Source organism: Buteo buteo, unplaced genomic scaffold, assembly GCF_964188355.1.
Source record: "Buteo buteo unplaced genomic scaffold, bButBut1.hap1.1 HAP1_SCAFFOLD_197, whole genome shotgun sequence".
Classification (NCBI taxonomy): domain Eukaryota; kingdom Metazoa; phylum Chordata; class Aves; order Accipitriformes; family Accipitridae; genus Buteo; species Buteo buteo.
Genome location: NW_027439361.1, coordinates 93,002 through 115,144, shown reverse-complemented (window position 1 = coordinate 115,144; position 22,143 = coordinate 93,002). Strand labels below are relative to the sequence as shown.

The following is a 22,143-nucleotide window of genomic DNA, read 5'->3' as shown; positions in this document are numbered from 1 at the left end:
GGGTTAGGGTTAGGATTAGGGTTAGGGTACGACTTAGGGCTAGGGTTAGGGCTAGGGTTAGGGTTAGGGTTAGGGTTAGGGTTTAGGGTTATGGTTAGGGTTAGGGGTTAGGGGTTAGGGGTTAGGCTTAGGGTTAGCGTTACGGTTAGGGGTTAGGGGTTAGGGTTAGGGCTAAGGTTAGGGTTAGGGTTAGGGTTAGGGTTAGGGCTAGGGTTAGGGTTAGGGTTAGGGTTACGGCTAGGGTTAGGGTTAGGGTTAGGTTAGGCTTAGGGTTAGGAGTTAGGGTTAGGGTTTCTATTAGGTTAGTTTTAAGGGCTAAGGTTAGTTTTAGGGTTAAGGTTGGGTTAGGGTTAGGATTAGGGTTAGGGTACGACTTAGGGCTAGGGTTAGGGCTAGGGTTAGGGTTAGGGTTAGGGTTAGGGTTTAGGGTTATGGTTAGGGTTAGGGGTTAGGGGTTAGGGGTTAGGCTTAGGGTTAGCGTTACGGTTAGGGGTTAGGGGTTAGGGTTAGGGCTAAGGTTAGGGTTAGGGTTAGGGTTAGGGTTAGGGCTAGGGTTAGGGTTAGGGTTAGGGTTACGGCTAGGGTTAGGGTTAGGGTTAGGTTAGGCTTAGGGTTAGGAGTTAGGGTTAGGGTTTCTATTAGGTTAGTTTTAAGGGCTAAGGTTAGTTTTAGGGTTAAGGTTGGGTTAGGGTTAGGATTAGGGTTAGGGTACGACTTAGGGCTAGGGTTAGGGCTAGGGTTAGGGTTAGGGTTAGGGTTAGGGTTTAGGGTTATGGTTAGGGTTAGGGGTTAGGGGTTAGGGGTTAGGCTTAGGGTTAGCGTTACGGTTAGGGGTTAGGGGTTAGGGTTAGGGCTAAGGTTAGGGTTAGGGTTAGGGTTAGGGTTAGGGCTAGGGTTAGGGTTAGGGTTAGGGTTACGGCTAGGGTTAGGGTTAGGGTTAGGTTAGGCTTAGGGTTAGGAGTTAGAGTTAGGGTTAGGGTTTCTATTAGGTTAGTTTTAAGGGCTAAGGTTAGTTTTAGGGTTAAGGTTGGGTTAGGGTTAGGATTAGGGTTAGGGTACGACTTAGGGCTAGGGTTAGGGCTAGGGTTAGGGTTAGGGTTAGGGTTAGGGTTTAGGGTTATGGTTAGGGTTAGGGGTTAGGGGTTAGGGGTTAGGCTTAGGGTTAGCGTTACGGTTAGGGGTTAGGGGTTAGGGTTAGGGCTAAGGTTAGGGTTAGGGTTAGGGTTAGGGTTAGGGCTAGGGTTAGGGTTAGGGTTAGGGTTACGGCTAGGGTTAGGGTTAGGGTTAGGTTAGGCTTAGGGTTAGGAGTTAGGGTTAGGGTTTCTATTAGGTTAGTTTTAAGGGCTAAGGTTAGTTTTAGGGTTAAGGTTGGGTTAGGGTTAGGATTAGGGTTAGGGTACGACTTAGGGCTAGGGTTAGGGCTAGGGTTAGGGTTAGGGTTAGGGTTAGGGTTTAGGGTTATGGTTAGGGTTAGGGGTTAGGGGTTAGGGGTTAGGCTTAGGGTTAGCGTTACGGTTAGGGGTTAGGGGTTAGGGTTAGGGCTAAGGTTAGGGTTAGGGTTAGGGTTAGGGTTAGGGCTAGGGTTAGGGTTAGGGTTAGGGTTACGGCTAGGGTTAGGGTTAGGGTTAGGTTAGGCTTAGGGTTAGGAGTTAGGGTTAGGGTTTCTATTAGGTTAGTTTTAAGGGCTAAGGTTAGTTTTAGGGTTAAGGTTGGGTTAGGGTTAGGATTAGGGTTAGGGTACGACTTAGGGCTAGGGTTAGGGCTAGGGTTAGGGTTAGGGTTAGGGTTAGGGTTTAGGGTTATGGTTAGGGTTAGGGGTTAGGGGTTAGGGGTTAGGCTTAGGGTTAGCGTTACGGTTAGGGGTTAGGGGTTAGGGTTAGGGCTAAGGTTAGGGTTAGGGTTAGGGTTAGGGTTAGGGCTAGGGTTAGGGTTAGGGTTAGGGTTACGGCTAGGGTTAGGGTTAGGGTTAGGTTAGGCTTAGGGTTAGGAGTTAGGGTTAGGGTTTCTATTAGGTTAGTTTTAAGGGCTAAGGTTAGTTTTAGGGTTAAGGTTGGGTTAGGGTTAGGATTAGGGTTAGGGTACGACTTAGGGCTAGGGTTAGGGCTAGGGTTAGGGTTAGGGTTAGGGTTAGGGTTTAGGGTTATGGTTAGGGTTAGGGGTTAGGGGTTAGGGGTTAGGCTTAGGGTTAGCGTTACGGTTAGGGGTTAGGGGTTAGGGTTAGGGCTAAGGTTAGGGTTAGGGTTAGGGTTAGGGTTAGGGCTAGGGTTAGGGTTAGGGTTAGGGTTACGGCTAGGGTTAGGGTTAGGGTTAGGTTAGGCTTAGGGTTAGGAGTTAGGGTTAGGGTTTCTATTAGGTTAGTTTTAAGGGCTAAGGTTAGTTTTAGGGTTAAGGTTGGGTTAGGGTTAGGATTAGGGTTAGGGTACGACTTAGGGCTAGGGTTAGGGTCGGGAGATGTTGCTTCAGTCGGCGCTCGAGGGTGAGCACGGCGCTGCGGAACGATTACGAGCTTGGGACATGGTGGAGGGGGTAGTTAAGGTGGGACAAAAGGCTAGGGAGTGCAGGTCGGCGGCGCGAGCTATCCTGTTTGCGGATGAAGCGCCGGTTCGAAAACAACGGGGGATAGTGCCCCCAGAGACGGTGGGACAAGATCAGACGGAGTGGGTGGTTGTGGAGCGGGGCTCGCGGAGCGGTTCCTCTCTGACTGATAGCGTGGACTCAGAGGGTGCGGCGGAGATAGGGGTTTTTCCGGTGGAGACGGTACCTCCGAGACTGGATGGGCCCTCTCTGCGGCGGGCATGGGAGGTGTTACGGCAGGATCTTCTGAAGGAGTTGCGGGACTGCCTCCTGGACTGGGTTCCAGGCGGGGATGTTAAGGGGGATTTGTACTGTCAGGTGAAGGAATGGGAGGAAAGAACGCCCCCGGAGGGGGAGCTCAAGAAGCTGAGAGAGTTAAAAACTGTAGCAGCGGGGGAACCACCCCCCGGCGAGGGAAACCAGGCGCCCTTGCCGGGAGAGCAGGCGGAGTTTCTGCCTGCCGAGCCTATGCAGGTTGACTCTGTGCCTGCCGAGCCTTTGCCTGTGCAGGGTGAGCCTTTGCCTGTGCAGGCTGAGTTTTTGCCTGCGGCGGCCGAGCCTTTGCCTGTGCAGGCTGAGTTTTTGCCTGTGGCGGCCGAGCCTTTGCCTGCGCAGGCTGCGCCAGTGCCTGCGGCGGGTGAGCCTTTGCTTGTGGCGGCCGAGCCTCTGCCTGCGCAGGCTGCGCCAGTGCCTGCGGCGGCTGAGCCTTTGCCTGTGGCGGCCGGGCCTCTGCCTGCGCGGGCTGAGTTTTTGCCTGTGGCGGCCGAGCCTTTGCCTGCGCAGGCTGCGCCAGTGCCTGCGGCGGCCGAGCCTTTGCCTGTGGCGGCCGAGCCTTTGCCTGTGGCGGCCGAGCCTTTGCCTGCGGAGGCTGCGCCTATACCTGCGGCGGTCGGGCCCGTGCCTGTACGGGCCGGGCCGTTGCCTGCGGCGGTCGGGCCCGTGCCTGTGCGGGCCGGGCCGTTGCCTGTGCGGGCCGAGCCGTTGCCTGTGCGGGCCGGGCCTACTGAGCCTGTGCTGGCTGCGCCTTTGCCTGCGGGGCCTGGCCCTGTTGTGCCTATTCTTGCTGCGCCATCAACTGCGCCGTCTGCCGCTCCTGGGCCGGAACGGGTTAATCCTTCGGCTGGGCCCTTCCGAAACTGGCGCTCGGTACCAGCAGCTATAGACTCCGATTATTCCGATGAGGAGAGGATGGATGGCGTGATACGGCAGCCATCGAGAAGTGCGCTACAGAGACAGGCAAGGGAGGGACAGGACACCTTACAGAGGCATTGGAGGGGAGTAAAAAAAAAAAAAAAAAAAAAAAAAAAAAGGAGAGAGGCGTTTCACTGGAAAGTCCTTGAGAACTTAAAGAATGCTGTGAGTCAGTGCGGAATCCACTTACTGATAAAGCCAGTAAGTGTATGTAGAACTTGCTTTAGGTAAAAAGTGTGTTAAGCATACTTTGATTAAACATAGCATGAGCGAGGGTATGCCTGTGTACAAACACGTGAAGGGCTCCTGAAATGGGTTCCTAGTCGTATGATTCGTCCTGCCTTAACCTCGTAGTGTTTGAGTTTTCTTACAGATTGCTGTTATCCTGTCCTGGCTTATGACACCTTGGGTATCCGGATGACATCCCTCTCAGAGTCCATCAATACGTGCCTTTATGGGATCCGACTGTCGGAACTCGCGGCCAGGAATCTAGGTGCCTCGGACATTAAGCCTTAATATCAACACACCAACGATAAGCCTTATAGAGTAATAGAAGTAACTCTTTCCAAGTCTTAACTTTCAATATACCTCTTGTGTGAATTTCTATAAAGGAGCTTTTTGCTCTGCAGGGTAAATGGGACATTTACGGGTGTTTAAGATAGAGTGTTTTTAAGTAGTTGTAGAGATATGTTTCTACTCATGGCACTTTATATAGTTATTTCTTTGTGTGGAATTGTTCATAACAATAGAAGCCAACTCGTCATGGGGAGGGGAGAGATGTAGGGGTCGGCGTTCGGAAGATCTCGCGTTGTCACGGAAAGTTAGAGGTTTAGTCGCAGCCTTGTGATGTACCTGTAACCCCACCTCCCCTTGTTAGTATAAAAGGAATTAACTGCGCAATAAAAGCCGGAAGTTGGCGCTCACACTGTGTGTGTTATCTGTCTCTTTCCCTGGTCCGGGCCGACCAGTGATCTAAGCGTGGCACCTTGATATGTAGCGAATGCTACAGGGTACGACTTAGGGCTAGGGTTAGGGCTAGGGTTAGGGTTAGGGTTAGGGTTAGGGTTTAGGGTTATGGTTAGGGTTAGGGGTTAGGGGTTAGGGGTTAGGCTTAGGGTTAGCGTTACGGTTAGGGGTTAGGGGTTAGGGTTAGGGCTAAGGTTAGGGTTAGGGTTAGGGTTAGGGTTAGGGCTAGGGTTAGGGTTAGGGTTAGGGTTACGGCTAGGGTTAGGGTTAGGGTTAGGTTAGGCTTAGGGTTAGGAGTTAGGGTTAGGGTTTCTATTAGGTTAGTTTTAAGGGCTAAGGTTAGTTTTAGGGTTAAGGTTGGGTTAGGGTTAGGATTAGGGTTAGGGTACGACTTAGGGCTAGGGTTAGGGCTAGGGTTAGGGTTAGGGTTAGGGTTAGGGTTTAGGGTTATGGTTAGGGTTAGGGGTTAGGGGTTAGGGGTTAGGCTTAGGGTTAGCGTTACGGTTAGGGGTTAGGGGTTAGGGTTAGGGCTAAGGTTAGGGTTAGGGTTAGGGTTAGGGTTAGGGCTAGGGTTAGGGTTAGGGTTAGGGTTACGGCTAGGGTTAGGGTTAGGGTTAGGTTAGGCTTAGGGTTAGGAGTTAGGGTTAGGGTTTCTATTAGGTTAGTTTTAAGGGCTAAGGTTAGTTTTAGGGTTAAGGTTGGGTTAGGGTTAGGATTAGGGTTAGGGTACGACTTAGGGCTAGGGTTAGGGCTAGGGTTAGGGTTAGGGTTAGGGTTAGGGTTTAGGGTTATGGTTAGGGTTAGGGGTTAGGGGTTAGGGGTTAGGCTTAGGGTTAGCGTTACGGTTAGGGGTTAGGGGTTAGGGTTAGGGCTAAGGTTAGGGTTAGGGTTAGGGTTAGGGTTAGGGCTAGGGTTAGGGTTAGGGTTAGGGTTACGGCTAGGGTTAGGGTTAGGGTTAGGTTAGGCTTAGGGTTAGGAGTTAGGGTTAGGGTTTCTATTAGGTTAGTTTTAAGGGCTAAGGTTAGTTTTAGGGTTAAGGTTGGGTTAGGGTTAGGATTAGGGTTAGGGTACGACTTAGGGCTAGGGTTAGGGCTAGGGTTAGGGTTAGGGTTAGGGTTAGGGTTTAGGGTTATGGTTAGGGTTAGGGGTTAGGGGTTAGGGGTTAGGCTTAGGGTTAGCGTTACGGTTAGGGGTTAGGGGTTAGGGTTAGGGCTAAGGTTAGGGTTAGGGTTAGGGTTAGGGTTAGGGCTAGGGTTAGGGTTAGGGTTAGGGTTACGGCTAGGGTTAGGGTTAGGGTTAGGTTAGGCTTAGGGTTAGGAGTTAGGGTTAGGGTTTCTATTAGGTTAGTTTTAAGGGCTAAGGTTAGTTTTAGGGTTAAGGTTGGGTTAGGGTTAGGATTAGGGTTAGGGTACGACTTAGGGCTAGGGTTAGGGCTAGGGTTAGGGTTAGGGTTAGGGTTAGGGTTTAGGGTTATGGTTAGGGTTAGGGGTTAGGGGTTAGGGGTTAGGCTTAGGGTTAGCGTTACGGTTAGGGGTTAGGGGTTAGGGTTAGGGCTAAGGTTAGGGTTAGGGTTAGGGTTAGGGTTAGGGCTAGGGTTAGGGTTAGGGTTAGGGTTACGGCTAGGGTTAGGGTTAGGGTTAGGTTAGGCTTAGGGTTAGGAGTTAGGGTTAGGGTTTCTATTAGGTTAGTTTTAAGGGCTAAGGTTAGTTTTAGGGTTAAGGTTGGGTTAGGGTTAGGATTAGGGTTAGGGTACGACTTAGGGCTAGGGTTAGGGCTAGGGTTAGGGTTAGGGTTAGGGTTAGGGTTTAGGGTTATGGTTAGGGTTAGGGGTTAGGGGTTAGGGGTTAGGCTTAGGGTTAGCGTTACGGTTAGGGGTTAGGGGTTAGGGTTAGGGCTAAGGTTAGGGTTAGGGTTAGGGTTAGGGTTAGGGCTAGGGTTAGGGTTAGGGTTAGGGTTACGGCTAGGGTTAGGGTTAGGGTTAGGTTAGGCTTAGGGTTAGGAGTTAGGGTTAGGGTTTCTATTAGGTTAGTTTTAAGGGCTAAGGTTAGTTTTAGGGTTAAGGTTGGGTTAGGGTTAGGATTAGGGTTAGGGTACGACTTAGGGCTAGGGTTAGGGCTAGGGTTAGGGTTAGGGTTAGGGTTAGGGTTTAGGGTTATGGTTAGGGTTAGGGGTTAGGGGTTAGGGGTTAGGCTTAGGGTTAGCGTTACGGTTAGGGGTTAGGGGTTAGGGTTAGGGCTAAGGTTAGGGTTAGGGTTAGGGTTAGGGTTAGGGCTAGGGTTAGGGTTAGGGTTAGGGTTACGGCTAGGGTTAGGGTTAGGGTTAGGTTAGGCTTAGGGTTAGGAGTTAGGGTTAGGGTTTCTATTAGGTTAGTTTTAAGGGCTAAGGTTAGTTTTAGGGTTAAGGTTGGGTTAGGGTTAGGATTAGGGTTAGGGTACGACTTAGGGCTAGGGTTAGGGCTAGGGTTAGGGTTAGGGTTAGGGTTAGGGTTTAGGGTTATGGTTAGGGTTAGGGGTTAGGGGTTAGGGGTTAGGCTTAGGGTTAGCGTTACGGTTAGGGGTTAGGGGTTAGGGTTAGGGCTAAGGTTAGGGTTAGGGTTAGGGTTAGGGTTAGGGCTAGGGTTAGGGTTAGGGTTAGGGTTACGGCTAGGGTTAGGGTTAGGGTTAGGTTAGGCTTAGGGTTAGGAGTTAGGGTTAGGGTTTCTATTAGGTTAGTTTTAAGGGCTAAGGTTAGTTTTAGGGTTAAGGTTGGGTTAGGGTTAGGATTAGGGTTAGGGTACGACTTAGGGCTAGGGTTAGGGCTAGGGTTAGGGTTAGGGTTAGGGTTAGGGTTTAGGGTTATGGTTAGGGTTAGGGGTTAGGGGTTAGGGGTTAGGCTTAGGGTTAGCGTTACGGTTAGGGGTTAGGGGTTAGGGTTAGGGCTAAGGTTAGGGTTAGGGTTAGGGTTAGGGTTAGGGCTAGGGTTAGGGTTAGGGTTAGGGTTACGGCTAGGGTTAGGGTTAGGGTTAGGTTAGGCTTAGGGTTAGGAGTTAGGGTTAGGGTTTCTATTAGGTTAGTTTTAAGGGCTAAGGTTAGTTTTAGGGTTAAGGTTGGGTTAGGGTTAGGATTAGGGTTAGGGTACGACTTAGGGCTAGGGTTAGGGCTAGGGTTAGGGTTAGGGTTAGGGTTAGGGTTTAGGGTTATGGTTAGGGTTAGGGGTTAGGGGTTAGGGGTTAGGCTTAGGGTTAGCGTTACGGTTAGGGGTTAGGGGTTAGGGTTAGGGCTAAGGTTAGGGTTAGGGTTAGGGTTAGGGTTAGGGCTAGGGTTAGGGTTAGGGTTAGGGTTACGGCTAGGGTTAGGGTTAGGGTTAGGTTAGGCTTAGGGTTAGGAGTTAGGGTTAGGGTTTCTATTAGGTTAGTTTTAAGGGCTAAGGTTAGTTTTAGGGTTAAGGTTGGGTTAGGGTTAGGATTAGGGTTAGGGTACGACTTAGGGCTAGGGTTAGGGCTAGGGTTAGGGTTAGGGTTAGGGTTAGGGTTTAGGGTTATGGTTAGGGTTAGGGGTTAGGGGTTAGGGGTTAGGCTTAGGGTTAGCGTTACGGTTAGGGGTTAGGGGTTAGGGTTAGGGCTAAGGTTAGGGTTAGGGTTAGGGTTAGGGTTAGGGCTAGGGTTAGGGTTAGGGTTAGGGTTACGGCTAGGGTTAGGGTTAGGGTTAGGTTAGGCTTAGGGTTAGGAGTTAGGGTTAGGGTTTCTATTAGGTTAGTTTTAAGGGCTAAGGTTAGTTTTAGGGTTAAGGTTGGGTTAGGGTTAGGATTAGGGTTAGGGTACGACTTAGGGCTAGGGTTAGGGCTAGGGTTAGGGTTAGGGTTAGGGTTAGGGTTTAGGGTTATGGTTAGGGTTAGGGGTTAGGGGTTAGGGGTTAGGCTTAGGGTTAGCGTTACGGTTAGGGGTTAGGGGTTAGGGTTAGGGCTAAGGTTAGGGTTAGGGTTAGGGTTAGGGTTAGGGCTAGGGTTAGGGTTAGGGTTAGGGTTACGGCTAGGGTTAGGGTTAGGGTTAGGTTAGGCTTAGGGTTAGGAGTTAGGGTTAGGGTTTCTATTAGGTTAGTTTTAAGGGCTAAGGTTAGTTTTAGGGTTAAGGTTGGGTTAGGGTTAGGATTAGGGTTAGGGTACGACTTAGGGCTAGGGTTAGGGCTAGGGTTAGGGTTAGGGTTAGGGTTAGGGTTTAGGGTTATGGTTAGGGTTAGGGGTTAGGGGTTAGGGGTTAGGCTTAGGGTTAGCGTTACGGTTAGGGGTTAGGGGTTAGGGTTAGGGCTAAGGTTAGGGTTAGGGTTAGGGTTAGGGTTAGGGCTAGGGTTAGGGTTAGGGTTAGGGTTACGGCTAGGGTTAGGGTTAGGGTTAGGTTAGGCTTAGGGTTAGGAGTTAGGGTTAGGGTTTCTATTAGGTTAGTTTTAAGGGCTAAGGTTAGTTTTAGGGTTAAGGTTGGGTTAGGGTTAGGATTAGGGTTAGGGTACGACTTAGCGGCTAGGGTTAGGGCTAGGGTTAGGGTTAGGGTTAGGGTTAGGGTTTAGGGTTATGGTTAGGGTTAGGGGTTAGGGGTTAGGGGTTAGGCTTAGGGTTAGCGTTACGGTTAGGGGTTAGGGGTTAGGGTTAGGGCTAAGGTTAGGGTTAGGGTTAGGGTTAGGGTTAGGGCTAGGGTTAGGGTTAGGGTTAGGGTTACGGCTAGGGTTAGGGTTAGGGTTAGGTTAGGCTTAGGGTTAGGAGTTAGGGTTAGGGTTTCTATTAGGTTAGTTTTAAGGGCTAAGGTTAGTTTTAGGGTTAAGGTTGGGTTAGGGTTAGGATTAGGGTTAGGGTACGACTTGCTAGGGTTAGGGCTAGGGTTAGGGTTAGGGTTAGGGTTAGGGTTTAGGGTTATGGTTAGGGTTAGGGGTTAGGGGTTAGGGGTTAGGCTTAGGGTTAGCGTTACGGTTAGGGGTTAGGGGTTAGGGTTAGGGCTAAGGTTAGGGTTAGGGTTAGGGTTAGGGTTAGGGCTAGGGTTAGGGTTAGGGTTAGGGTTACGGCTAGGGTTAGGGTTAGGGTTAGGTTAGGCTTAGGGTTAGGAGTTAGGGTTAGGGTTTCTATTAGGTTAGTTTTAAGGGCTAAGGTTAGTTTTAGGGTTAAGGTTGGGTTAGGGTTAGGATTAGGGTTAGGGTACGACTTAGGGCTAGGGTTAGGGCTAGGGTTAGGGTTAGGGTTAGGGTTAGGGTTTAGGGTTATGGTTAGGGTTAGGGGTTAGGGGTTAGGGGTTAGGCTTAGGGTTAGCGTTACGGTTAGGGGTTAGGGGTTAGGGTTAGGGCTAAGGTTAGGGTTAGGGTTAGGGTTAGGGTTAGGGCTAGGGTTAGGGTTAGGGTTAGGGTTACGGCTAGGGTTAGGGTTAGGGTTAGGTTAGGCTTAGGGTTAGGAGTTAGGGTTAGGGTTTCTATTAGGTTAGTTTTAAGGGCTAAGGTTAGTTTTAGGGTTAAGGTTGGGTTAGGGTTAGGATTAGGGTTAGGGTACGACTTAGGGCTAGGGTTAGGGCTAGGGTTAGGGTTAGGGTTAGGGTTAGGGTTTAGGGTTATGGTTAGGGTTAGGGGTTAGGGGTTAGGGGTTAGGCTTAGGGTTAGCGTTACGGTTAGGGGTTAGGGGTTAGGGTTAGGGCTAAGGTTAGGGTTAGGGTTAGGGTTAGGGTTAGGGCTAGGGTTAGGGTTAGGGTTAGGGTTACGGCTAGGGTTAGGGTTAGGGTTAGGTTAGGCTTAGGGTTAGGAGTTAGGGTTAGGGTTTCTATTAGGTTAGTTTTAAGGGCTAAGGTTAGTTTTAGGGTTAAGGTTGGGTTAGGGTTAGGATTAGGGTTAGGGTACGACTTAGGGCTAGGGTTAGGGCTAGGGTTAGGGTTAGGGTTAGGGTTAGGGTTTAGGGTTATGGTTAGGGTTAGGGGTTAGGGGTTAGGGGTTAGGCTTAGGGTTAGCGTTACGGTTAGGGGTTAGGGGTTAGGGTTAGGGCTAAGGTTAGGGTTAGGGTTAGGGTTAGGGTTAGGGCTAGGGTTAGGGTTAGGGTTAGGGTTACGGCTAGGGTTAGGGTTAGGGTTAGGTTAGGCTTAGGGTTAGGAGTTAGGGTTAGGGTTTCTATTAGGTTAGTTTTAAGGGCTAAGGTTAGTTTTAGGGTTAAGGTTGGGTTAGGGTTAGGATTAGGGTTAGGGTACGACTTAGGGCTAGGGTTAGGGCTAGGGTTAGGGTTAGGGTTAGGGTTAGGGTTTAGGGTTATGGTTAGGGTTAGGGGTTAGGGGTTAGGGGTTAGGCTTAGGGTTAGCGTTACGGTTAGGGGTTAGGGGTTAGGGTTAGGGCTAAGGTTAGGGTTAGGGTTAGGGTTAGGGTTAGGGCTAGGGTTAGGGTTAGGGTTAGGGTTACGGCTAGGGTTAGGGTTAGGGTTAGGTTAGGCTTAGGGTTAGGAGTTAGGGTTAGGGTTTCTATTAGGTTAGTTTTAAGGGCTAAGGTTAGTTTTAGGGTTAAGGTTGGGTTAGGGTTAGGATTAGGGTTAGGGTACGACTTAGGGCTAGGGTTAGGGCTAGGGTTAGGGTTAGGGTTAGGGTTAGGGTTTAGGGTTATGGTTAGGGTTAGGGGTTAGGGGTTAGGGGTTAGGCTTAGGGTTAGCGTTACGGTTAGGGGTTAGGGGTTAGGGTTAGGGCTAAGGTTAGGGTTAGGGTTAGGGTTAGGGTTAGGGCTAGGGTTAGGGTTAGGGTTAGGGTTACGGCTAGGGTTAGGGTTAGGGTTAGGTTAGGCTTAGGGTTAGGAGTTAGGGTTAGGGTTTCTATTAGGTTAGTTTTAAGGGCTAAGGTTAGTTTTAGGGTTAAGGTTGGGTTAGGGTTAGGATTAGGGTTAGGGTACGACTTAGGGCTAGGGTTAGGGCTAGGGTTAGGGTTAGGGTTAGGGTTAGGGTTTAGGGTTATGGTTAGGGTTAGGGGTTAGGGGTTAGGGGTTAGGCTTAGGGTTAGCGTTACGGTTAGGGGTTAGGGGTTAGGGTTAGGGCTAAGGTTAGGGTTAGGGTTAGGGTTAGGGTTAGGGCTAGGGTTAGGGTTAGGGTTAGGGTTACGGCTAGGGTTAGGGTTAGGGTTAGGTTAGGCTTAGGGTTAGGAGTTAGGGTTAGGGTTTCTATTAGGTTAGTTTTAAGGGCTAAGGTTAGTTTTAGGGTTAAGGTTGGGTTAGGGTTAGGATTAGGGTTAGGGTACGACTTAGGGCTAGGGTTAGGGCTAGGGTTAGGGTTAGGGTTAGGGTTAGGGTTTAGGGTTATGGTTAGGGTTAGGGGTTAGGGGTTAGGGGTTAGGCTTAGGGTTAGCGTTACGGTTAGGGGTTAGGGGTTAGGGTTAGGGCTAAGGTTAGGGTTAGGGTTAGGGTTAGGGTTAGGGCTAGGGTTAGGGTTAGGGTTAGGGTTACGGCTAGGGTTAGGGTTAGGGTTAGGTTAGGCTTAGGGTTAGGAGTTAGGGTTAGGGTTTCTATTAGGTTAGTTTTAAGGGCTAAGGTTAGTTTTAGGGTTAAGGTTGGGTTAGGGTTAGGATTAGGGTTAGGGTACGACTTAGGGCTAGGGTTAGGGCTAGGGTTAGGGTTAGGGTTAGGGTTAGGGTTTAGGGTTATGGTTAGGGTTAGGGGTTAGGGGTTAGGGGTTAGGCTTAGGGTTAGCGTTACGGTTAGGGGTTAGGGGTTAGGGTTAGGGCTAAGGTTAGGGTTAGGGTTAGGGTTAGGGTTAGGGCTAGGGTTAGGGTTAGGGTTAGGGTTACGGCTAGGGTTAGGGTTAGGGTTAGGTTAGGCTTAGGGTTAGGAGTTAGGGTTAGGGTTTCTATTAGGTTAGTTTTAAGGGCTAAGGTTAGTTTTAGGGTTAAGGTTGGGTTAGGGTTAGGATTAGGGTTAGGGTACGACTTAGGGCTAGGGTTAGGGCTAGGGTTAGGGTTAGGGTTAGGGTTAGGGTTTAGGGTTATGGTTAGGGTTAGGGGTTAGGGGTTAGGGGTTAGGCTTAGGGTTAGCGTTACGGTTAGGGGTTAGGGGTTAGGGTTAGGGCTAAGGTTAGGGTTAGGGTTAGGGTTAGGGTTAGGGCTAGGGTTAGGGTTAGGGTTAGGGTTACGGCTAGGGTTAGGGTTAGGGTTAGGTTAGGCTTAGGGTTAGGAGTTAGGGTTAGGGTTTCTATTAGGTTAGTTTTAAGGGCTAAGGTTAGTTTTAGGGTTAAGGTTGGGTTAGGGTTAGGATTAGGGTTAGGGTACGACTTAGGGCTAGGGTTAGGGCTAGGGTTAGGGTTAGGGTTAGGGTTAGGGTTTAGGGTTATGGTTAGGGTTAGGGGTTAGGGGTTAGGGGTTAGGCTTAGGGTTAGCGTTACGGTTAGGGGTTAGGGGTTAGGGTTAGGGCTAAGGTTAGGGTTAGGGTTAGGGTTAGGGTTAGGGCTAGGGTTAGGGTTAGGGTTAGGGTTACGGCTAGGGTTAGGGTTAGGGTTAGGTTAGGCTTAGGGTTAGGAGTTAGGGTTAGGGTTTCTATTAGGTTAGTTTTAAGGGCTAAGGTTAGTTTTAGGGTTAAGGTTGGGTTAGGGTTAGGATTAGGGTTAGGGTACGACTTAGGGCTAGGGTTAGGGCTAGGGTTAGGGTTAGGGTTAGGGTTAGGGTTTAGGGTTATGGTTAGGGTTAGGGGTTAGGGGTTAGGGGTTAGGCTTAGGGTTAGCGTTACGGTTAGGGGTTAGGGGTTAGGGTTAGGGCTAAGGTTAGGGTTAGGGTTAGGGTTAGGGTTAGGGCTAGGGTTAGGGTTAGGGTTAGGGTTACGGCTAGGGTTAGGGTTAGGGTTAGGTTAGGCTTAGGGTTAGGAGTTAGGGTTAGGGTTTCTATTAGGTTAGTTTTAAGGGCTAAGGTTAGTTTTAGGGTTAAGGTTGGGTTAGGGTTAGGATTAGGGTTAGGGTACGACTTAGGGCTAGGGTTAGGGCTAGGGTTAGGGTTAGGGTTAGGGTTAGGGTTTAGGGTTATGGTTAGGGTTAGGGGTTAGGGGTTAGGGGTTAGGCTTAGGGTTAGCGTTACGGTTAGGGGTTAGGGGTTAGGGTTAGGGCTAAGGTTAGGGTTAGGGTTAGGGTTAGGGTTAGGGCTAGGGTTAGGGTTAGGGTTAGGGTTACGGCTAGGGTTAGGGTTAGGGTTAGGTTAGGCTTAGGGTTAGGAGTTAGGGTTAGGGTTTCTATTAGGTTAGTTTTAAGGGCTAAGGTTAGTTTTAGGGTTAAGGTTGGGTTAGGGTTAGGATTAGGGTTAGGGTACGACTTAGGGCTAGGGTTAGGGCTAGGGTTAGGGTTAGGGTTAGGGTTAGGGTTTAGGGTTATGGTTAGGGTTAGGGGTTAGGGGTTAGGGGTTAGGCTTAGGGTTAGCGTTACGGTTAGGGGTTAGGGGTTAGGGTTAGGGCTAAGGTTAGGGTTAGGGTTAGGGTTAGGGTTAGGGCTAGGGTTAGGGTTAGGGTTAGGGTTACGGCTAGGGTTAGGGTTAGGGTTAGGTTAGGCTTAGGGTTAGGAGTTAGGGTTAGGGTTTCTATTAGGTTAGTTTTAAGGGCTAAGGTTAGTTTTAGGGTTAAGGTTGGGTTAGGGTTAGGATTAGGGTTAGGGTACGACTTAGGGCTAGGGTTAGGGCTAGGGTTAGGGTTAGGGTTAGGGTTAGGGTTTAGGGTTATGGTTAGGGTTAGGGGTTAGGGGTTAGGGGTTAGGCTTAGGGTTAGCGTTACGGTTAGGGGTTAGGGGTTAGGGTTAGGGCTAAGGTTAGGGTTAGGGTTAGGGTTAGGGTTAGGGCTAGGGGGTTAGGGTTAGGGTTAGGGTTACGGCTAGGGTTAGGGTTAGGGTTAGGTTAGGCTTAGGGTTAGGAGTTAGGGTTAGGGTTTCTATTAGGTTAGTTTTAAGGGCTAAGGTTAGTTTTAGGGTTAAGGTTGGGTTAGGGTTAGGATTAGGGTTAGGGTACGACTTAGGGCTAGGGTTAGGGCTAGGGTTAGGGTTAGGGTTAGGGTTAGGGTTTAGGGTTATGGTTAGGGTTAGGGGTTAGGGGTTAGGGGTTAGGCTTAGGGTTAGCGTTACGGTTAGGGGTTAGGGGTTAGGGTTAGGGCTAAGGTTAGGGTTAGGGTTAGGGTTAGGGTTAGGGCTAGGGTTAGGGTTAGGGTTAGGGTTACGGCTAGGGTTAGGGTTAGGGTTAGGTTAGGCTTAGGGTTAGGAGTTAGGGTTAGGGTTTCTATTAGGTTAGTTTTAAGGGCTAAGGTTAGTTTTAGGGTTAAGGTTGGGTTAGGGTTAGGATTAGGGTTAGGGTACGACTTAGGGCTAGGGTTAGGGCTAGGGTTAGGGTTAGGGTTAGGGTTAGGGTTTAGGGTTATGGTTAGGGTTAGGGGTTAGGGGTTAGGGGTTAGGCTTAGGGTTAGCGTTACGGTTAGGGGTTAGGGGTTAGGGTTAGGGCTAAGGTTAGGGTTAGGGTTAGGGTTAGGGTTAGGGCTAGGGTTAGGGTTAGGGTTAGGGTTACGGCTAGGGTTAGGGTTAGGGTTAGGTTAGGCTTAGGGTTAGGAGTTAGGGTTAGGGTTTCTATTAGGTTAGTTTTAAGGGCTAAGGTTAGTTTTAGGGTTAAGGTTGGGTTAGGGTTAGGATTAGGGTTAGGGTACGACTTAGGGCTAGGGTTAGGGCTAGGGTTAGGGTTAGGGTTAGGGTTAGGGTTTAGGGTTATGGTTAGGGTTAGGGGTTAGGGGTTAGGGGTTAGGCTTAGGGTTAGCGTTACGGTTAGGGGTTAGGGGTTAGGGTTAGGGCTAAGGTTAGGGTTAGGGTTAGGGTTAGGGTTAGGGCTAGGGTTAGGGTTAGGGTTAGGGTTACGGCTAGGGTTAGGGTTAGGGTTAGGTTAGGCTTAGGGTTAGGAGTTAGGGTTAGGGTTTCTATTAGGTTAGTTTTAAGGGCTAAGGTTAGTTTTAGGGTTAAGGTTGGGTTAGGGTTAGGATTAGGGTTAGGGTACGACTTAGGGCTAGGGTTAGGGCTAGGGTTAGGGTTAGGGTTAGGGTTAGGGTTTAGGGTTATGGTTAGGGTTAGGGGTTAGGGGTTAGGGGTTAGGCTTAGGGTTAGCGTTACGGTTAGGGGTTAGGGGTTAGGGTTAGGGCTAAGGTTAGGGTTAGGGTTAGGGTTAGGGTTAGGGCTAGGGTTAGGGTTAGGGTTAGGGTTACGGCTAGGGTTAGGGTTAGGGTTAGGTTAGGCTTAGGGTTAGGAGTTAGGGTTAGGGTTTCTATTAGGTTAGTTTTAAGGGCTAAGGTTAGTTTTAGGGTTAAGGTTGGGTTAGGGTTAGGATTAGGGTTAGGGTACGACTTAGGGCTAGGGTTAGGGCTAGGGTTAGGGTTAGGGTTAGGGTTAGGGTTTAGGGTTATGGTTAGGGTTAGGGGTTAGGGGTTAGGGGTTAGGCTTAGGGTTAGCGTTACGGTTAGGGGTTAGGGGTTAGGGTTAGGGCTAAGGTTAGGGTTAGGGTTAGGGTTAGGGTTAGGGCTAGGGTTAGGGTTAGGGTTAGGGTTACGGCTAGGGTTAGGGTTAGGGTTAGGTTAGGCTTAGGGTTAGGAGTTAGGGTTAGGGTTTCTATTAGGTTAGTTTTAAGGGCTAAGGTTAGTTTTAGGGTTAAGGTTGGGTTAGGGTTAGGATTAGGGTTAGGGTACGACTTAGGGCTAGGGTTAGGGCTAGGGTTAGGGTTAGGGTTAGGGTTAGGGTTTAGGGTTATGGTTAGGGTTAGGGGTTAGGGGTTAGGGGTTAGGCTTAGGGTTAGCGTTACGGTTAGGGGTTAGGGGTTAGGGTTAGGGCTAAGGTTAGGGTTAGGGTTAGGGTTAGGGTTAGGGCTAGGGTTAGGGTTAGGGTTAGGGTTACGGCTAGGGTTAGGGTTAGGGTTAGGTTAGGCTTAGGGTTAGGAGTTAGGGTTAGGGTTTCTATTAGGTTAGTTTTAAGGGCTAAGGTTAGTTTTAGGGTTAAGGTTGGGTTAGGGTTAGGATTAGGGTTAGGGTACGACTTAGGGCTAGGGTTAGGGCTAGGGTTAGGGTTAGGGTTAGGGTTAGGGTTTAGGGTTATGGTTAGGGTTAGGGGTTAGGGGTTAGGGGTTAGGCTTAGGGTTAGCGTTACGGTTAGGGGTTAGGGGTTAGGGTTAGGGCTAAGGTTAGGGTTAGGGTTAGGGTTAGGGTTAGGGCTAGGGTTAGGGTTAGGGTTAGGGTTACGGCTAGGGTTAGGGTTAGGGTTAGGTTAGGCTTAGGGTTAGGAGTTAGGGTTAGGGTTTCTATTAGGTTAGTTTTAAGGGCTAAGGTTAGTTTTAGGGTTAAGGTTGGGTTAGGGTTAGGATTAGGGTTAGGGTACGACTTAGGGCTAGGGTTAGGGCTAGGGTTAGGGTTAGGGTTAGGGTTAGGGTTTAGGGTTATGGTTAGGGTTAGGGGTTAGGGGTTAGGGGTTAGGCTTAGGGTTAGCGTTACGGTTAGGGGTTAGGGGTTAGGGTTAGGGCTAAGGTTAGGGTTAGGGTTAGGGTTAGGGTTAGGGCTAGGGTTAGGGTTAGGGTTAGGGTTACGGCTAGGGTTAGGGTTAGGGTTAGGTTAGGCTTAGGGTTAGGAGTTAGGGTTAGGGTTTCTATTAGGTTAGTTTTAAGGGCTAAGGTTAGTTTTAGGGTTAAGGTTGGGTTAGGGTTAGGATTAGGGTTAGGGTACGACTTAGGGCTAGGGTTAGGGCTAGGGTTAGGGTTAGGGTTAGGGTTAGGGTTTAGGGTTATGGTTAGGGTTAGGGGTTAGGGGTTAGGGGTTAGGCTTAGGGTTAGCGTTACGGTTAGGGGTTAGGGGTTAGGGTTAGGGCTAAGGTTAGGGTTAGGGTTAGGGTTAGGGTTAGGGCTAGGGTTAGGGTTAGGGTTAGGGTTACGGCTAGGGTTAGGGTTAGGGTTAGGTTAGGCTTAGGGTTAGGAGTTAGGGTTAGGGTTAGGGTTTCTATTAGGTTAGTTTTAAGGGCTAAGGTTAGTTTTAGGGTTAAGGTTGGGTTAGGGTTAGGATTAGGGTTAGGGTACGACTTAGGGCTAGGGTTAGGGCTAGGGTTAGGGTTAGGGTTAGGGTTAGGGTTTAGGGTTATGGTTAGGGTTAGGGGTTAGGGGTTAGGGGTTAGGCTTAGGGTTAGCGTTACGGTTAGGGGTTAGGGGTTAGGGTTAGGGCTAAGGTTAGGGTTAGGGTTAGGGTTAGGGTTAGGGCTAGGGTTAGGGTTAGGGTTAGGGTTACGGCTTAGGGTTTCTATTAGGTTAGTTTTAAGGGCTAAGGTTAGTTTTAGGGTTAAGGTTGGGTTAGGGTTAGGATTAGGGTTAGGGTACGACTTAGGGCTAGGGTTAGGGCTAGGGTTAGGGTTAGGGTTAGGGTTAGGGTTTAGGGTTATGGTTAGGGTTAGGGGTTAGGGGTTAGGGGTTAGGCTTAGGGTTAGCGTTACGGTTAGGGGTTAGGGGTTAGGGTTAGGGCTAAGGTTAGGGTTAGGGTTAGGGTTAGGGTTAGGGCTAGGGTTAGGGTTAGGGTTAGGGTTACGGCTAGGGTTAGGGTTAGGGTTAGGTTAGGCTTAGGGTTAGGAGTTAGGGTTAGGGTTTCTATTAGGTTAGTTTTAAGGGCTAAGGTTAGTTTTAGGGTTAAGGTTGGGTTAGGGTTAGGATTAGGGTTAGGGTACGACTTAGGGCTAGGGTTAGGGCTAGGGTTAGGGTTAGGGTTAGGGTTAGGGTTTAGGGTTATGGTTAGGGTTAGGGGTTAGGGGTTAGGGGTTAGGCTTAGGGTTAGCGTTACGGTTAGGGGTTAGGGGTTAGGGTTAGGGCTAAGGTTAGGGTTAGGGTTAGGGTTAGGGTTAGGGCTAGGGTTAGGGTTAGGGTTAGGGTTACGGCTAGGGTTAGGGTTAGGGTTAGGTTAGGCTTAGGGTTAGGAGTTAGGGTTAGGGTTTCTATTAGGTTAGTTTTAAGGGCTAAGGTTAGTTTTAGGGTTAAGGTTGGGTTAGGGTTAGGATTAGGGTTAGGGTACGACTTAGGGCTAGGGTTAGGGCTAGGGTTAGGGTTAGGGTTAGGGTTAGGGTTTAGGGTTATGGTTAGGGTTAGGGGTTAGGGGTTAGGGGTTAGGCTTAGGGTTAGCGTTACGGTTAGGGGTTAGGGGTTAGGGTTAGGGCTAAGGTTAGGGTTAGGGTTAGGGTTAGGGTTAGGGCTAGGGTTAGGGTTAGGGTTAGGGTTACGGCTAGGGTTAGGGTTAGGGTTAGGTTAGGCTTAGGGTTAGGAGTTAGGGTTAGGGTTTCTATTAGGTTAGTTTTAAGGGCTAAGGTTAGTTTTAGGGTTAAGGTTGGGTTAGGGTTAGGATTAGGGTTAGGGTACGACTTAGGGCTAGGGTTAGGGCTAGGGTTAGGGTTAGGGTTAGGGTTAGGGTTTAGGGTTATGGTTAGGGTTAGGGGTTAGGGGTTAGGGGTTAGGCTTAGGGTTAGCGTTACGGTTAGGGGTTAGGGGTTAGGGTTAGGGCTAAGGTTAGGGTTAGGGTTAGGGTTAGGGTTAGGGCTAGGGTTAGGGTTAGGGTTAGGGTTACGGCTAGGGTTAGGGTTAGGGTTAGGTTAGGCTTAGGGTTAGGAGTTAGGGTTAGGGTTTCTATTAGGTTAGTTTTAAGGGCTAAGGTTAGTTTTAGGGTTAAGGTTGGGTTAGGGTTAGGATTAGGGTTAGGGTACGACTTAGGGCTAGGGTTAGGGCTAGGGTTAGGGTTAGGGTTAGGGTTAGGGTTTAGGGTTATGGTTAGGGTTAGGGGTTAGGGGTTAGGGGTTAGGCTTAGGGTTAGCGTTACGGTTAGGGGTTAGGGGTTAGGGTTAGGGCTAAGGTTAGGGTTAGGGTTAGGGTTAGGGTTAGGGCTAGGGTTAGGGTTAGGGTTAGGGTTACGGCTAGGGTTAGGGTTAGGGTTAGGTTAGGCTTAGGGTTAGGAGTTAGGGTTAGGGTTTCTATTAGGTTAGTTTTAAGGGCTAAGGTTAGTTTTAGGGTTAAGGTTGGGTTAGGGTTAGGATTAGGGTTAGGGTACGACTTAGGGCTAGGGTTAGGGCTAGGGTTAGGGTTAGGGTTAGGGTTAGGGTTTAGGGTTATGGTTAGGGTTAGGGGTTAGGGGTTAGGGGTTAGGCTTAGGGTTAGCGTTACGGTTAGGGGTTAGGGGTTAGGGTTAGGGCTAAGGTTAGGGTTAGGGTTAGGGTTAGGGTTAGGGCTAGGGTTAGGGTTAGGGTTAGGGTTACGGCTAGGGTTAGGGTTAGGGTTAGGTTAGGCTTAGGGTTAGGAGTTAGGGTTAGGGTTTCTATTAGGTTAGTTTTAAGGGCTAAGGTTAGTTTTAGGGTTAAGGTTGGGTTAGGGTTAGGATTAGGGTTAGGGTACGACTTAGGGCTAGGGTTAGGGCTAGGGTTAGGGTTAGGGTTAGGGTTAGGGTTTAGGGTTATGGTTAGGGTTAGGGGTTAGGGGTTAGGGGTTAGGCTTAGGGTTAGCGTTACGGTTAGGGGTTAGGGGTTAGGGTTAGGGCTAAGGTTAGGGTTAGGGTTAGGGTTAGGGTTAGGGCTAGGGTTAGGGTTAGGGTTAGGGTTACGGCTAGGGTTAGGGTTAGGGTTAGGTTAGGCTTAGGGTTAGGAGTTAGGGTTAGGGTTTCTATTAGGTTAGTTTTAAGGGCTAAGGTTAGTTTTAGGGTTAAGGTTGGGTTAGGGTTAGGATTAGGGTTAGGGTACGACTTAGGGCTAGGGTTAGGGCTAGGGTTAGGGTTAGGGTTAGGGTTAGGGTTTAGGGTTATGGTTAGGGTTAGGGGTTAGGGGTTAGGGGTTAGGCTTAGGGTTAGCGTTACGGTTAGGGGTTAGGGGTTAGGGTTAGGGCTAAGGTTAGGGTTAGGGTTAGGGTTAGGGTTAGGGCTAGGGTTAGGGTTAGGGTTAGGGTTACGGCTAGGGTTAGGGTTAGGGTTAGGTTAGGCTTAGGGTTAGGAGTTAGGGTTAGGGTTTCTATTAGGTTAGTTTTAAGGGCTAAGGTTAGTTTTAGGGTTAAGGTTGGGTTAGGGTTAGGATTAGGGTTAGGGTACGACTTAGGGCTAGGGTTAGGGCTAGGGTTAGGGTTAGGGTTAGGGTTAGGGTTTAGGGTTATGGTTAGGGTTAGGGGTTAGGGGTTAGGGGTTAGGCTTAGGGTTAGCGTTACGGTTAGGGGTTAGGGGTTAGGGTTAGGGCTAAGGTTAGGGTTAGGGTTAGGGTTAGGGTTAGGGCTAGGGTTAGGGTTAGGGTTAGGGTTACGGCTAGGGTTAGGGTTAGGGTTAGGTTAGGCTTAGGGTTAGGAGTTAGGGTTAGGGTTTCTATTAGGTTAGTTTTAAGGGCTAAGGTTAGTTTTAGGGTTAAGGTTGGGTTAGGGTTAGGATTAGGGTTAGGGTACGACTTAGGGCTAGGGTTAGGGCTAGGGTTAGGGTTAGGGTTAGGGTTAGGGTTTAGGGTTATGGTTAGGGTTAGGGGTTAGGGGTTAGGGGTTAGGCTTAGGGTTAGCGTTACGGTTAGGGGTTAGGGGTTAGGGTTAGGGCTAAGGTTAGGGTTAGGGTTAGGGTTAGGGTTAGGGCTAGGGTTAGGGTTAGGGTTAGGGTTACGGCTAGGGTTAGGGTTAGGGTTAGGTTAGGCTTAGGGTTAGGAGTTAGGGTTAGGGTTTCTATTAGGTTAGTTTTAAGGGCTAAGGTTAGTTTTAGGGTTAAGGTTGGGTTAGGGTTAGGATTAGGGTTAGGGTACGACTTAGGGCTAGGGTTAGGGCTAGGGTTAGGGTTAGGGTTAGGGTTAGGGTTTAGGGTTATGGTTAGGGTTAGGGGTTAGGGGTTAGGGGTTAGGCTTAGGGTTAGCGTTACGGTTAGGGGTTAGGGGTTAGGGTTAGGGCTAAGGTTAGGGTTAGGGTTAGGGTTAGGGTTAGGGCTAGGGTTAGGGTTAGGGTTAGGGTTACGGCTAGGGTTAGGGTTAGGGTTAGGTTAGGCTTAGGGTTAGGAGTTAGGGTTAGGGTTTCTATTAGGTTAGTTTTAAGGGCTAAGGTTAGTTTTAGGGTTAAGGTTGGGTTAGGGTTAGGATTAGGGTTAGGGTACGACTTAGGGCTAGGGTTAGGGCTAGGGTTAGGGTTAGGGTTAGGGTTAGGGTTTAGGGTTATGGTTAGGGTTAGGGGTTAGGGGTTAGGGGTTAGGCTTAGGGTTAGCGTTACGGTTAGGGGTTAGGGGTTAGGGTTAGGGCTAAGGTTAGGGTTAGGGTTAGGGTTAGGGTTAGGGCTAGGGTTAGGGTTAGGGTTAGGGTTACGGCTAGGGTTAGGGTTAGGGTTAGGTTAGGCTTAGGGTTAGGAGTTAGGGTTAGGGTTTCTATTAGGTTAGTTTTAAGGGCTAAGGTTAGTTTTAGGGTTAAGGTTGGGTTAGGGTTAGGATTAGGGTTAGGGTACGACTTAGGGCTAGG

At 49.5% G+C, this 22,143-nt stretch overlaps 1 protein-coding gene across 1 annotated transcript; it reads left to right on the top strand.

Annotated features, from left to right (window-relative positions):
* The first annotated feature begins 2,452 nt into the window (after positions 1–2,452).
* On the top strand, positions 2,453–4,688 carry LOC142028232 (uncharacterized). Its single transcript, XM_075022199.1, has 2 exons — positions 2,453–3,078; positions 3,148–4,688. The coding sequence occupies exons 1-2, from the start codon at positions 2,515–2,517 to the stop codon at positions 3,994–3,996; spliced, it is 1,413 nt and encodes a 470-aa protein (XP_074878300.1). The 5' UTR covers positions 2,453–2,514; the 3' UTR covers positions 3,997–4,688.
* The last annotated feature ends 17,455 nt before the right edge of the window (positions 4,689–22,143 follow it).